Here is a 15,290-nt window from a genome sequence, read left to right on the forward strand (position 1 = left end):
TACCCCATATTGTCCTTGCTTTCCTTTGAAGGTGGTATTTCTTGCAACTGGTTTATCAAAACCCATGTTATTTTGGGCCCTGGCTGTAGAAATGACTTTGGCTCTTGTTTCACATGTTCATCAGTCAAATTCCAAATCCTAATAATATTTTAGAAACTAGCTATGCATATCTGCCTGGGCCAGTTACCCACCATGCAAGGGCAATTCTGGTAGACAGAACAGTAGAGAACATTTGGCTTGAAATGTTCCAAGTCCAGAAGAAATGGCCACTGTGCAGTGATGACAGCCAAAGAGGTAAATTCCTTGTAGGGAAAAGCTCTGGTGGGGGTTGGGGAGGAACAGAAAGTAGTTCTGAAATGCTCAACCCACTGAAAGTCTCATCAAGAAAACAAGAGTCAAACATCTCATCATTTCATAAGGAGAAAAACTGAGGACCTGTGTGTCCTCCAAGGCCAGGCACCTGAGCTTACTTTATTTGGCACTGATTTTATAAAACTGGGGGTGGGAGGATACAGAGGAAAGAACTGTTCTAGTCTCATTACTTGCGGGCTACGGATAGCTAGCTACACACGCAGACCACACACTGTTACGGACTTTAATTAAACGCCAAGTTTTTGTTCAGTCCTGTAGTTCATTCTTGTCTTGAATGAGCTTTTCTTTCTGCTATACTGGTAGCAGGCACTGAATTGATCAGGGAAAAAGCCAACAACCTGTATAGTCACAATCAAATATAGCACCTACAAGAGACGTAGCATGGTACCATCCCCATAGAGGAGGCCTGTATTAGTTTTCTATCATTGTATAAAAACCATAAATTTAGCAGCTTAAAATAACATTCATTTATTATCTCACAGTTTATGACACCTTTTTAGCTGGCTTCTCTAATCAGGGTTTCATAAGGCTAAAATAAGGGTGTCAGCCAGTTTATATCCTCATCTCAACTAGGCAAAGGTCCACTTCCACCTCCCTTACGTTGTTAGCAGAAATTCAGTGCCTTGCAGTTTATAAGATTAGGGTTTCTGATGTTGGCCAGGGATTCCTAGAAGCTATTTCTCAGGTCCTTGCCACATAGCCCTTACATTTTGTTCATGGAGAAACCAACCAAGTTTGTGTGGAATCACTTTCTTGTTTTGATTCTGATTTCTGTGATCAACCAGAGAAAACTCTCTACTTAAAAGAAACTCCTGTAATTAGGTCAGCCCCACCTGGATAATCTGTATTTTAAGGCCAACAGATTTGAGACTTTAATCACATCTGGAAAATCCCTTCACAGCAGTAGCTGGATTAGTGTTTGATCAAATAACCACAGGTTAAGAATCTTTGGGGGCCATCATGGAATTCTGCCTACCACCAGATCCAATAGCCCTTAGCTCTTCTTGACAAGGACCCAGTTTAATGGCAAGACAATAGACTGTCATTGAAATCTAGCTGAATTCCTTAATCTTTTAATGAATTCTTACAGTATCACAGGTTGCTTAAAGAAAATACTGAGAGCAGCGTACTTTCTTCTTCCTGTAGTCCTTTTCATGAAGACTAACAGTGACACACATTTATTTTCAGCATGACAGATGTAGAAGCTGAGGCACAAAGAATTTCAGAAACCTGCCAAGTTAGTAAGTGGCAGAGCCTGGAACCAAGGTCCATCCAACCCCAACGCCCAGAAGCTGTTAGGCCACACGGGCAGAAAATTCCAAACCAGGATCTGGGAAGGAAGAGCAGCGATCCAAGACATGCCCTTGACCACTCACCAAACAGCCTGGCTTTGCACACCAAGAAGGTGAAAGTCAGTCAATCGAAAGGTCAGGCCCACGTGGAAGCAGAACGCCCAGGAGGAAATGCTCCGGACCTCTTCTGTAACTGCACTGCAGCCAACAGGGTCAGATGGAGAACTCACAGGAAGCGTAGAAATAACGGGGTGTGGACCGGGAGAAAGCCGGAGGTTGTGGTGAGGCCCTACCCTCCGCCCCTACCAGCCCCTTCCCACTCCGTTTCCTTTACCCACGACACTTTGTCCTTTAGTTTTGTGCAGACCTATATGCTGTGTCACGTGTGCGTTCTTCCTTTCTGCTGTGTTCCTTGAATTCTTTCAAAAATACTTCCAAAAAACCATCCCTGCAAAGCCAGACAGAGCCCCCTGAGGGGATCTGATTGTTCAGGGCCTGAACTGGGACGGTTTGTGTTTCTGTCGCGGGGATGGGGTTTTTCCCAGTTAGTTGGCGTGGGTGCCTCAGCGGAGAGGGAACTTCTGCATAATGTGTAATTCTGGCCCACCCGACACAGGTTAAGGATGACTCGTGGGATCTGCTGCTAATCGTCAGTAAGAAGACAGCGGAGGCGTAGCCTTTTTCGGGTGTCAGGCGGAGGAAGCGGAGCCGCCCACAAGCAGTTCCAGGAACTCCCAGATTTGTCTGCACCGGCCCAGCTGCACACGGGCCGAGGCAAACTTCGTCACATCCAGGCGACCTGGGCTTTAGTCCTGTTCAATGCTCAGGTGATTCTTCCACCCTAACCTGGAAGGAAGCTGCCAGGGGGACTGGGCATAGTGAGGGAACGTGGAACGAGGCCTGCTGGCAAATGCAATCACCTGGCACCGGCCAGGCCTATAACGACCGTTTCTCAGACACGGCGAGCTGCCACGCTGTCCTGAAAACGTCCAAGTGTGCGTGCGTGCGTGCGTGCGTGCGTGCATGCGTATGAGGTACCTGGGCGTGCACATGCGCAGAGAGGAGCCGGCCCTCATCGCGCTGTTAGTTTCTTTTCCGAGCCTCTTGCCTGCGACTTGTATTATAATTCTGTGAAGCAGAAACTAAAAGGGAAATCTGAAACTTCCCAAGAACCAAGGGACAACCTACAGAGGAGTGGGGCTTAATTTGCCTTTGATTCAGAAGACTATTGCTTCCGGGTTTATAAATGTCACTTTCCAGGCAAAGCCCTCTCCGATGGGCAGCGGTGTCTTGGCGGCAGCGTGCTGGGCCTGCCCTGAGCCTCTGCGGGGGTTTTTGTGAAGCGCCGAGTCTGACGCCAAAGGCAGGATCCCGTGCATCAACCTGGCAAATCCCCAGAGACGGAAACTAGCATAGCAGCCCAGGAAGCAGGAGCCCCAAGTTCTAGTCCTGGCTGTTGCTGACTCTATGACCTTGGACAAGTCCTGGAACCTCTCTAGGCCTCAGTTTCCTCTTCTGGGAAAGTAGTGAGGGTCGGATCCTTTGATGGCTAAGGTCCTTGATTGCATTAACATCCTGCGATTCCAAGATGAAGGCATTTCAACTGCTCATATCTCAGCGAAGATGAAATAAAGCAGCTTTTCACTCTTCAGGTGCGGAACAGAGAGGGGGCCACCTGTTTGGTGGCCTGAGTAGTCATTAGGAACCCAGCTGCTGACTTCTGTTTCCCTCCGGGATCACCGATGAGCCCCACCAGCCCTGCCAAGAGAGTTTCTCTTACAAACAAAGCTGTTACTTTCATGTTGCTGGCATCTGCCTTTGCTCTCCAGATAATTCAACCCTTGGGTGCCCTGGTGTGGATGTTTGCAGGGAAGTGGGTTGGGGAGGCAGCCGGCAGACCTCAATGCAAAGTTCTTACTGGACTTGAGAACCTTGACTCTACAAGTTAATCTTCCCGACTTGCATATCACAGGTTAATACTGGACCCTTGCATAATGACACATAATTTGAGACTTGTAAAAGCTGCCTTGGACTTGAAAGAAACACACTCTAAGCCAGGAAGGTTGTACCCAGCATGCAAGAGCAAGTAATACAGGTAGAATATATGTCCAAAGGAAGGGAGCCGCGCCCTTTTGACGTGATCTCAGAGGGTGTTGTGCAGGTGTTTAGGTCCCTTGGCTCCCAGGCAACAATACCACTGCAGCCCTGCAAGCATCAATCCCCACATCTTGCTCTTACTTTTATTTTAACAACATTGGAAAGCAATGGTTCACAAAGGGAAATTCGTTATTTTTAATAGACCCCGAAATGCCTCATAGATTTAAAGTGATGCAACAAGATTGCCCTAAAAGTTTCTAAACCTTGTTTTTAAGACTTCTGGGGCCAGAACCATAAAGAACTGCCTAGGGGCACCCTTCTACCTTAGATAACCAAGCTGTTTGTTGGCATTGTTGGAGACTGACATAGCCTGAGCTGGGATGTTTAGCTGCTTGTGGGGTGGAAAAAAAATGTTAAGAAAAATAATTGTTGTTTTTGCAAACTATCTATTTAAAAACAGAACCTCAGGAAGCAGATTTCTGTTCCAGTGCTTGGATGAATCAGAGCTTACAAAGTATAAATACACATTAGCAGGAGGAGGCTTCCCATAACCCGTGTGCTTGTATGTCTTCCCAGACCAGGAACCTCTGAACTCCTGTTTCTCATTCCCAGTAGAGGCAAGAAAGAGACCCACAGTTAAAACGGAAATGGTGGAGCACTGCTCAGCCCAAGTTTCAAACCTCTGTAGGCCTTTTTTTCCTTTCTTTTTTTTTTTTTTTTTTTTAGGCAATTGGTTTTTAACTGCACACTTGCTCACTTTGGGGCAGACAGGTGTAAGCCCACTTAAAAAGGTGGAAAGCCCACGCTTTGGTACCTTTGGCCCTTTGCTACCTAAGAAATAGTACTAAACAAGTTAACTTTGACTCACTGACCCCTCAGATCAGCTAATAAACACAAAGCACTTAGACCACAACTTGCTCAAGGAGCAGTGCAATTATTTTACTTAAAAATGATGTCAGGTGGCAATTTAGCAACAAGCTGGCTTCCAGGCAACTTAATTCAGTTTAACAAGGAGGAAAAACATTGTAATTAGTGAAGAGCTTGCACTTGAGTACTTTTTGCAGAGTTCTTAATTTTTTACTGTGCATAAGCTAGGGAGAGAGCACAAGCTTGTTGAAATTTCAGATTTTTCAGGTCCCACTTCTGATGTGTCTGGTTAAATAAGGTCTTGGGTTGGGCCTGGGAATCTATATCTTAAATGAAGGTCTTATACCCACTTGCAAGTCACATTTCTGATCTTCACTCAGTCTCACTTGGCTTTTAACCAATTAGGACACATTTACCACCCCCCCTTCCAGTTCTACAAAATTTAATTCTAGAAGCTCAAGACAAGAGTTTCCCATCCTACAACAACCAGCTTCAAGCGAATTCATTGCTAGAGTTCTAGTTAGCTAAATTTCTGAACTGAACATTTTTTTCTTCTGGGACTTCTCTAAAGAGAAACCAGAATGTTCATGGAGAATGATAAAGGCACTGAATCCCTTCTTTTCCACTTCCCCCACCCCAGGATAAGCAGTTGTCTGCTTCCTCCTTCTCTCTGCAGAAAGGGGAAAACCACTCTTCGCCATTAAGGTCCTGGGGCTCTGAGCTGTGCCCAGAGGGGCCTGAACTATGCCCTCCCACTACCAAGGGTGTCCTAGACAGAAGGCTCGTTAAGACAGCACCCTTGAATCCCAAGATCATTTCCCTCCTGGAATAAAGAATTGTAGAGGCTCATTAAACTTTTTTTTCTTGGCACAAAAGCATTTGGCAGCTACCCAAGGAATTCTGGAGTCCTGCAGAATCCAAGTTTACAAACTACCATAACAAGGTATTGCTTCATGATGGTGTTTGAGTCTAGAGCTGCTATACCAGACTGTCGCCTGGCTGGTAAGTTCAGTACTTCTTCCTCCCTTTGACCCCACCTTGCAGAAACCAGTTGTCTACCGGCAGTGATTAGTAACCAAGTATTGCTACACTAGGGCAGGGACATGTAGTGGGAATCTAGATTTATCACTGGCCAGGTCCTTCCGGCTGCCCACCCAACAAGCCAAAACAGTATCGGCCACTGTCACAACTTGGAATCCCCTGATGGCCTCTGCTCATGCACAAGGAGCCAAGGATAATTAAAGCCCATCATCCAGTCTTGAACAAGAAACCCATTAGAGAACACAATTCCTAGGCTGATTTAAACAAAAAAAAGCTTCCTCAAGAATCAGTTTGTTGCGCCAATTGTATAAAACCTGAGGTGGGTAGATGGGCCAGAACATCGAAACGTCACTGAGGGACAGCTCTGAGAGATAAGCTTTGGCTTCCTAACCAGAAGCCAGGAACTCCTGGTGACTCTGCACAGCTACTGGAAGCCATCCATGTGCTTGTCACAGCAACTCATTCCTCTCTGCAGAGGTGCCAGAGGCAGAGCTTCCTCCACACCCCACCTGGCAATGTGGGGGCAGGGCCCCAAGCTTCCACCAGTATACCATGTTGGCATCTGTCCCCAGCAACCACAGGTGAGCCACACAGCTCTCCTGCCCTTTACAGGTAGGACAGCCCACCACCGGAACCTCACGCAAGACCAGAACCCCAGCACTCCATGACTGCATGGCAAGACCAACAGAGCACTCATTCCCTAGGAACGAGGTGATGAGTAGATGGGCCCTAGCACAGGAAGGTTGTAGCTACCACCACCTGTGCAGTGAGGAAACCAATGAGATGGGCAAGTGTGTGCAAAAAGTTGCAAGGATGTGACCTATAATGATGACAGGGCATTCATACGAATCCCAGTAGCCAGGGGGGAAAAGCAAACTTTAAATCTCCCCCTTCATCCCCCAACACCAATTCCAAACCCTTTAATACCCTTTCAGTGCAGTGGCCAGTTCCCGTGAGTGCTCACAAACAATTCACCTCCACACTACAGGCCATTAATCCAGTGGTGTTTATTCAAGCAGTATTCACACTTGCTGTTGAATAACAAGGGAATCAAGGCTCCCCTAGATGGGGCTCCCACAGCTCCAGCTTCACAGCAGCCCTAGGTTTTTGAGAACTTCAGATGAATTTTGTGGTTGAAAAGCTTTTCAGTTCTTTGGCCATGCCCCTGTCAAGCACAGCCTATTATACCGCGATTCCCAGAACAGGCTCAGCGGGGTGGCAAAGGCACACAGCAAAGCCAGCAGAACTATGTAAGCTCAGAAGAGGCCACACTGTTCCATGTTTTCATACAAAAAATTTAATAAATATTACTTTTCAAAATTTATTGCCAGGAACAACACATCAAAGATGCATTTTTATGTTCATATAACACTAATAGGACAATACAAAGTATCTTCACGGTCTCAATGGTGAACCAACAAGATTACTCTGTTTTATAAGCCTTTTTGATCTTGAACTTCATAATAGCACTTTGATTTCCTCACTTAAGGCAGGCAGTGTACTCTATGGCAAATCTAAACAGTGATCTTACTGGACATTTTATGGTTCAAGTATTCAACTAGCTTATTAGAATACCCCCTAAATGCAGTAGATAACAACAACAAAAACTCAAATCTACAGTGGTCCAGTATTACATACGAATGGTGAAAAGAAATCAGAATTTACAAAATAAGATTGGTGTGCTTCCAACTTCACACAATTAATTTGATATTTTTAATGATATCCAACCACTCACATTTCGGCTATGTTAAATCATAGCTCAGCTTGTTCCCTTAAACTGCTCCGTAGCAGATCACCTGCCTGTCTCTTTTCAAGTCTAAAGCAGAAAAAAAAAAACCTGTTCTAGACTAATTTTCAAACTGCCTCAGTCAGTCCTTAAAACGTGTTTTAAGTGATGCTATAGAAGGTGTTTTAAACATCTGACGTCGTACAAAAAAATTCCATCAGTATTCCAGGCACCGAAGCCCATCCTATCGTTTTAAAATAAACTATTTTCAAACACCTTAATTTTGGCTTATAGGCAACAAGTAATGAAAAAAGAAGTTCAAAAAAAAAATAAAGCCATACGTTTACAATGCTATCAAAAACCTTCAATTCTAAACACATACATATAAATAAAAAGGAATGATGTTTTAAGGCTCTTGATTATTAAGTTAATAAATCAAATATACACAGTGATTAATAAAAAAAGAATTATTTACATAACTATACAAAATTCTACTTTTGACACATTTTTCCTCTTTAAATTCTTCATTTTACCAGCAACTGCTGACATCAAAGTCCCCCCTCCCCCAACAACAAAAATACAATAAAAAAAATAAATAATAAACTCATTTGTGATAGTTGCTGTGGTTCTGAGCTGCAAAGGCACTTTCAAATACAGAACTACTTGTACGTCATCATAAAACCAATATACAAAAACAACTCAAGAGTCAATAAATATAAATAGAACTATGATCCTAAGACTGCATCACCATTAGGACATCTGGCAGAGGTGGAAGCTCAAGGACTAGGGGCCGGGCAGTCTCCTGGGAGCCCAGTCCAAGACATGTTGGCTGCAGGGGACACACACCAGGGCACTGTCAATTAGTTTTTGCATAGCTGTGAGATGCAGCGCTCGATTTCCCAGCCAACCACAGAAACTACCATTGCCAGTGTAAGCCAGCTTGTCAAAACTTAAATTAACACAGGGATTCTAAGTCAACAACAGCCTCAGACTTGAATATGACACGACAGTTTAAAGAACTACAAGCCCTCAGACTCTACCTAGCGGTGGCTGCGTGCACCATCTGCTATACAATGTACTCCATCCGGCTTAGGCTTTGAGCACTTTCCAAGTCTCTGTTGTCCTGTTTGTTTGTCCAGTTTGGGTGTTTTGTCGGCGTGCCGTTGGGGGGCTTCTCTTCTCTGTCTACCAGTGTGTACGCCGGCTGTTTGGCAAAGCGGGCTTTCTGCTGGTGTTTATCCATGTCATCCTCTTCCACTTCGGAGTTGTGTGTCCTTATTTTTGACATTTTTGAGTTTTTGTTCTCGTAATCCTTGATGGGGACTGTGTTGGCCCCGTGCTTCTCGATGGGGTTTTTGATCTGGTTCAGCTGTTCCCGCACGTTGTTGGTGGTGTTGTCCTCGGAGGCCGAGTGAGTGTGGCTGCTTGGCTTCCGCCGTTTTCGCACACACCAGTAGAAGGCCGTCACCAAGCAACAGATCCAAGCCACCGTTAAGACAGAGCTCAGCAAAGGAACCAAGAAATCTGGAAGACAGGCACAAACCAATGAACTCTCCCCCGCAAAAAATAAAAAGCCATGATCATGGGAACAAATATTGGTTCTCCTGTCCTCAGTCTCTAAGAGGAACGCCATGGGGACAAGTTCCTTTTCACAACAGCATATTGTCACTTCACAGCTTGATAAGCCAGAGCTGGGATGGGGCCCCTGTGGACCTTGACACATCTGTCCCTGGGGAGTCCGGGTGGAGCAGTGGCTTCTGCAGGCTCCCTGACTCCATATGGGGAAAGCAGTGTCTGGTTAAGTCTGGCTATCAAGGCAGCTCAATACAGGAGATGGTTTTCAGAATTATCAGAAACCCAACTCAAATTGGCACAGATAGCTCAAATGCCCTGCAGTTATAGGTATACCCAACTTCTCTCCTGGCTAGAACAATGATGCTTGAGGTCCTCAAAAGAGGGGTCTGAACATCCCTCAGAGCCATCAGTCTTTAGAGTGCTCAGCAGCGGCTGTCCTCCAACACCAAACTGCCAAGTTAGGCTCTGCAGAGCTTCAAGCTCAAGGACAAGCAGTACTCTGTCCTAGGGCTTTGTAACGGATCTAGATGCAATACTTGTTCGGCAGGGGAGCCCACACAGCTTGTTGGCAGGGAAAAGAAAGGTCAGGCAGACCTCTTTCACCACAGGCCATGTGGCCTTGGTCAAGTAAGCCTGGTTTCAGTTCTCTCACCAGATGTTCTGGGGGCTCCTGTGAGGGGCAGGACACTGTGAGCTCATTCCCCACCTGATGGTTTTATTGAATGGCGTAATAAGGTCGATTGGACAGTCATCACAAAAAGGGACTGTTTCCACTTGACACTTACCAGTTCTGTTCTTCAGAGGACGCCTCTGAACTCTCACTTCCGCAACGGCGGCAATAAGTGAGCTATTTCCATCACGCTTACTAACAAGATCAATTATTTTGTCGGTGATTTCCTTGATCGGGTTTCCATCATCCCGTATGTCTTCAGCCGACTGGAAAAGTAATTGTTAGACTTGAGAGTCAAGGCAACATTCAAAGTAGCCTTTCTTCAAAATTACTTGACGATACGTGTATCAATGTGTTTGCTCCATTTGGACACTGGTTAACTGAGGTTTTCTGACAACTTTGCAATCAAATAATTAGGTGTGCTGGGTCTTATACTTACAATGGCCACATGTATTTCATTGTTCGCTGAAGGGGAAGGCTCACAAGCTATGTAGATTGAATATTCAGCAGAAACATTCTTCAAAATATTCAAATTCCTCAATTCACTGCATACGTGCTCAGTAGTAAGACCCTAAAACAATTTTTTAAAAATCAACACACGTCACATATTAAAAGAAAAAAAGGCCACTGCTTTACTAGATTCTGGTATGGTCATGTGCTCTTTGAGCTATGGCCACTGCCATGTTTCCTGAACGTTGGCCCCCTCTGCTACCTCAGGGAGGTGAATCTCCTCTCTCTCTAATTTACTTTCTAAATACACTATATTTTCCAATCTAACTGCTGTACAATTCTTTGCATTCTTCTTCCAGCCCCAGATTATACAACCCCACCCTGTATTGGGCCTGACCTAACATTTTGGAGGCCCAGGTGGGTCAGGCATGAGAACATAGACAAAGGTGGGCTGGTAGTAGGATGGGTAGGTCAGTCACATAGATGAGAAAAGCAGGTCCAGAAAAGAAAAATGAAAAAAAAAAAAAAAAAAAAAACCAATGTTCTCTTGGAAGTTAGGCTAAGTTCAAGCCTCTATTATAAGACAAGAATTTAGTCTAAAGAGAAGTAGATCCTAGCTTGTGACACGCCTCCTTTAAAGCCAGTAGACACACACCATTCCAAATTTAAAAAGAGGTTATTACATACTGGTGACATCATCTCTTTGTTAAAGGTGAACGTGATGTTTGCACAATTATCCTGGTAGTAGGAGTCTGAGGTGCACTTTGTCTTCACTGGCTGGAGGCTAGAAGATCGACATTCACCCACGCCCGTGCAGGGGCGGACAAAGCACTGGTCATCCAGGATGGGGATGCAGCTCTGCCCGCTGGGGCACTCACTGTGCCCTTTGTGGAGCAAGCAAGGTCGAGGGCCACACCAGACCTGAAGAGAGAAAACCAGAAGCTGCCAGCTTAGCAGGAATGCCCACTCCCAAATCCAGAATACATGGGAACCACAGCAGTCACTGGCCCCTACCTTGGAGCAGGCGATTCGCCCATTCAGGCACTGGCAGGTGTTACAGTCATCATCCCATTTGGTCCCATCTGGTATCACACTCCCCATAGTGATGCAGGGTCTCCCTGAAACTGACAAGTGGAGACGGGTGAGCAGGAGGAATTTTTTTGATGGATTAAATCATGGTTCTCTTTCCTTCCCTCCCTGTTATGAAAGGCTTACACCCACACCCATTGCCACGTGACCACAGTTCTTCCCACGGTAAGGGGTAAATGTACTTCCTGTCCCAACTCAGCCCTTGGCTATGCGACCTGCTTGACCAACGTAACATCAGCAGATATAACGTGAGCAGAACCTGGCCTACTGGGTGCCTACCGTCTGCCATTAAAAGAACATGTCCCAGGCACAGCCACTGGTCAACCTGAACCCAACACAGCACAGTCACTCTGCCCACTCTGCATGTCATGAGCAATAAAACTAATGCTTGCTGCAGGCCACAGTGACTGAGAAGGTTTGGTAAACAGTGATGTGGCAACAGCTGACCCAAAACAGCAGCTACCCTGCTTTGAGAAGACTCCTCATATTTTTTTCTTGCAGCCCCCACTATGTTCCCTAAGCACACTATCCACTCTTAAACAGTCAAAATGGTGACTGCAGTGCCTCCTAACCCCAGAGGACCCATGGGCAGCTGAGGCCTGGCACACACATACCTTCCTGGCACTTGGCACCACTGTGCCCCAGGGGGCACACACACCGGTAGCCATTGATCTCATCCACACAGGTTGCCCCAAAGGCACAAGGTGAAGACTGGCATTCATTGATGTCTAGGAGAAATGGCGTTCAAGTTTAGGGTCTGATGGAATGCAAGGATTTTCAAAGTTTTTTTACTGACATAACATACAACCAGAAAGGTGTACCATCATTAAATATAAGCCTGATAAATTTTTACTAATGTAACCAGCATCCAAGTTTAAAAAATAGGTCATCAGTATTGAAAACCCCAATCACTCACCCCCAAATACCACCATTATCCTGACTGCTAACTGCTGAGAACCATTTTGGGAGGCAGCATTTTTTTTTGAGTTGAAGTCTCACTCTGTCACCCAGACTGGGGTGCAGTGGCATATTCCTGGGCACTGTAGCTTTGACCTGCTGGGCTCCAGCGATCCTTCTGCCTCAGCCTTCCAAGTAGTTGTAACTACAGGCGTGTGCTATCAAGCCCGGCTGATTTTTGATTTATTATAGAGATAAGGTCTCGCCAAGTTGCCCAGGCAGGTCTCGAACCCGCGGGCTCAGGCAATCTACTCACCTTGGCCTCCCAAAGTGCTGGGATTACAGGCTGAGCCACCAAGCCCGGCCAAGGGAGGTAGCATTTTTAATTAATTTTTTTCTGACAGTACAAATTAAAGCAAGCTGGCAAACTTGTCCTGAAGAGAGGCAGATAATACTTTGGGCTTTGTGGGACATATGGTAACAGCTGCAATACCACAACTGTTGTGATATCAAAGTAGCCATAGACAATATATAAACAAACGAGTGTGGCTGTATACCAATAAAACTTTATAAAAACAGGCAGTGGATTGAATGTGGTCCCTAGGTCACAGCTTATAAACCCCTGATTCAGAAACATGAACCAGATACACTGCTGCCATCTACTACTAAAGTCCTGTCAATCCCAGACTTGAATTTCAAACACCAGTAAAATTTCAAATAATTTGGGTAGGAGAATAAAACAACTATTCTATCATTTTTTTTTTTTCAGTAAAAGAAAAGGCATGTTAAAAAAAGTAGGGAAAGATCTCAAAGAGTAAACTTTAAGCTTCCTGACAAACTGCACTGACTGCCTCCCCTTTTCTCTTTTAATCATTTCTCCAGGAGCTGATCAAACCCATCAGACCAACCTTCAGAAGCCACAGTCCTCCTCCCTTCCATGTGCATGAGCTCTGTCCCACACCAGTGTAGCCGTGATTAACATCCTCATGCCCATAATGTCACATCAGTCACAAGGAAAAGCACACACTTTCCTCAAGGTCCCAGTGTGGATTAACTGTCAAGTTCTGTAGCTGACATTCTCTCTCCAAGAACAAGGAGGGCTACGCCCTGGGGAACTACCAGCAGGTACCTGAGAGGACTGAGCCAGGGAATCTGAATCCCAGCTGGAGGAGGGAGATCACTTGCTTTGTTAGGCTACTTAAAGGGAACTGTGACTTTGTTTTTAAAGATGAAAAGTCTCAGGCTGAGGGACAGAATAGGGGTGTAAAGCCATTAGGAAAACCAGATGGAGACGGTCCTTACTTATTCTGCAGTCAGGCCCAGCAAAACCGGGGGCACATTCACACCGGTACCAGTTGTCTCCATCCACACAGGTGCCACTGTTGTAACTAAGAAGAAAGCAAAGACCACCTTGGTTACCAATCTCCCAGTCCACAACCGGCTGCCCATCAATCACATGGAGCCACACCTGTTACAATCAGTGGCTCTCACCCCTGGCCGGACTTGCCTGGGGTACTTGAAAATACTGATGCCTGGGTCCCACCCCCAGAGGGTCTAATTTCACAGGTTTTGGTTGCAGCCTAAAAGCTCCCCAGGTGATTCTGGTATACAACCAAGGTTGAAAATCACTGCTGTAAATGAAGACACAACCTGGCTAATTAAAGTGTGGTCCATGGAACAGCAGGATCGGCACACCTGGGAGCTTGATAGAAAAGCATAGGCCAAAGCCCCACCCCAGACCTCCCGCATCAGGACCTGCATTTTAAACAAGATCCCTGGGTGATTCCCATGCACATGACAGCCACCAAGTGCTCCCTTAAAAGTCTGTCACACTTACCAGGGATGAGGGCTGCAGTCATTGGTATCTGCAAAGAAAAGACAAAATAGTGAGGCCTTCAACAGGGAAGCCAGTCTTAGCCCTAAGTAAGAACACCACTTATTTCCATAATACCTAAATGATAAAGTCATAGTTAACACCAGCAAAATACGCTTAAAATCTCTGCTAAATTGGAACCAGGCCCACAGTGCACTTGGTTTCATTTGCCGTGGGACACATGTACACAGGAAGAGGCCCTGGTAGGGGAGGGGAGGGCTGCTGGTCAGACCCAGAGCTGGGAACCGAGACGCCATCTGTCTCCACTTATCTCATTGGCGACTTTCTCATGCCCAGGTCAGGGCTGTATCCCATCAAGTCATTAATACAGACCCAGGTGATACGAAAGCAGACATCAAACAGCCCCACTTCTGGTTTTGATTGCAAGTCCCCAAGGGTGTGAGGACAGGCTCCAGCAGCCCTGGGAGAGTTCAAGGGGGAGGAGACTCACTCTGAGTACAGATGGGCCCCTCCCAGCCTTCTTTGCAGACACATGTGAAGGACTCGCCATTGACCACACAGGTGCCCCCATTGTGGCAGGGGTTGGGCAGGCAGCTACTGTTTCGGGCTAGAAGACAAGAGCAGACAAGACCACCCTCCCTGAGGACCCAGAAACAGCCTGGAAGGCCAAGAGCCAGACCCAGAAAAATTATCTTAAGCTCCAGGGACCAACTAGCAGACACACTCACGTGGTCATGCCCACTGCAAACCCCACACAGGGCAGAGAGTTACCTATGTTACAAGTCGTTCCTTCCCAGCCACCAGGACACATGCACTTAAAGGTATCCCCTTCATCATAGCAGGTGCCACCATTGTTGCATGTGGCCTCGTCACACTGACTGTCACCTGGAGAAAGAACACCTTACTGTGAGCCCCAGTGGCCCCCTCCCACGGATGACAGAGGAAGGGGTCCCAGAAACAGGATCCAAGGCTGGCTGCCACTTACGAGAGTGGCAGGTCTTTCCCTTCCATCCATTTTTACAGTCACAGTAGAAGTCATTGACCAGGTCACGACATGTGCCCCCATTGTGGCAGGGGTTCTGGCTGCAGTCATTAATATCTAGAATCAAAGAAGAGACACCCCGCTGAAGACATGTTCCAGGACTGCTCAACAACTCTAAGAGCCACTGTTATGTCCAACCCCATGTTCTGAGAACAGCTGAGCAGTCCCAGCATTTCAACACAGTCACCTTCCCCCAGGAATAAAGGAGCTCCCAAGAGGGTTACTTTGAGTATAACCAGTTGGGCGAGACAGGGGGAAGGCCTCTGGAAGTTCCATGGAAATTAAAATCAAAGCAGAAAGATGACTTTCTTTGCAAGCAGTGACATTTGTTATCTTAA

General features: G+C 46.1%; 1 protein-coding gene across 2 annotated transcripts in view; it reads right to left on the reverse strand.

The window, feature by feature from the left end:
• Nucleotides 1-6,656: 6,656 nt before the first annotated feature.
• The window catches only part of JAG1 (jagged 1), a 37,994-nt gene continuing 29,360 nt past the window's right edge, over nucleotides 6,657-15,290 (reverse strand). Inside the window, exons 15-26 of one of the 2 annotated variants that reach the window (XM_008059583.2) lie at nucleotides 14,896-15,009; nucleotides 14,682-14,795; nucleotides 14,401-14,517; nucleotides 13,914-13,941; nucleotides 13,379-13,464; nucleotides 11,794-11,907; nucleotides 11,105-11,214; nucleotides 10,778-11,011; nucleotides 10,080-10,211; nucleotides 9,756-9,906; nucleotides 8,436-8,919; nucleotides 6,732-6,940 (exon numbers count right to left, since the gene is read on the reverse strand). In XM_008059583.2, the coding sequence (XP_008057774.1) occupies nucleotides 8,462-8,919; nucleotides 9,756-9,906; nucleotides 10,080-10,211; nucleotides 10,778-11,011; nucleotides 11,105-11,214; nucleotides 11,794-11,907; nucleotides 13,379-13,464; nucleotides 13,914-13,941; nucleotides 14,401-14,517; nucleotides 14,682-14,795; nucleotides 14,896-15,009 (1,658 nt within the window). In that variant the 3' untranslated portion in view covers nucleotides 6,732-6,940; nucleotides 8,436-8,461. Of the gene's footprint in view, nucleotides 8,920-9,755; nucleotides 9,907-10,079; nucleotides 10,212-10,777; nucleotides 11,012-11,104; nucleotides 11,215-11,793; nucleotides 11,908-13,378; nucleotides 13,465-13,913; nucleotides 13,942-14,400; nucleotides 14,518-14,681; nucleotides 14,796-14,895; nucleotides 15,010-15,290 lie in introns of both variants that reach the window. The other variant, XM_021713128.1, reaches the window with a different exon arrangement.

The sequence above is a fragment of the Carlito syrichta genome, unplaced genomic scaffold (genome assembly GCF_000164805.1).
Source record: "Carlito syrichta isolate Samal-C Ts95f unplaced genomic scaffold, Tarsius_syrichta-2.0.1 Scaffold304264, whole genome shotgun sequence".
In the NCBI taxonomy this organism is placed as follows: domain Eukaryota; kingdom Metazoa; phylum Chordata; class Mammalia; order Primates; family Tarsiidae; genus Carlito; species Carlito syrichta.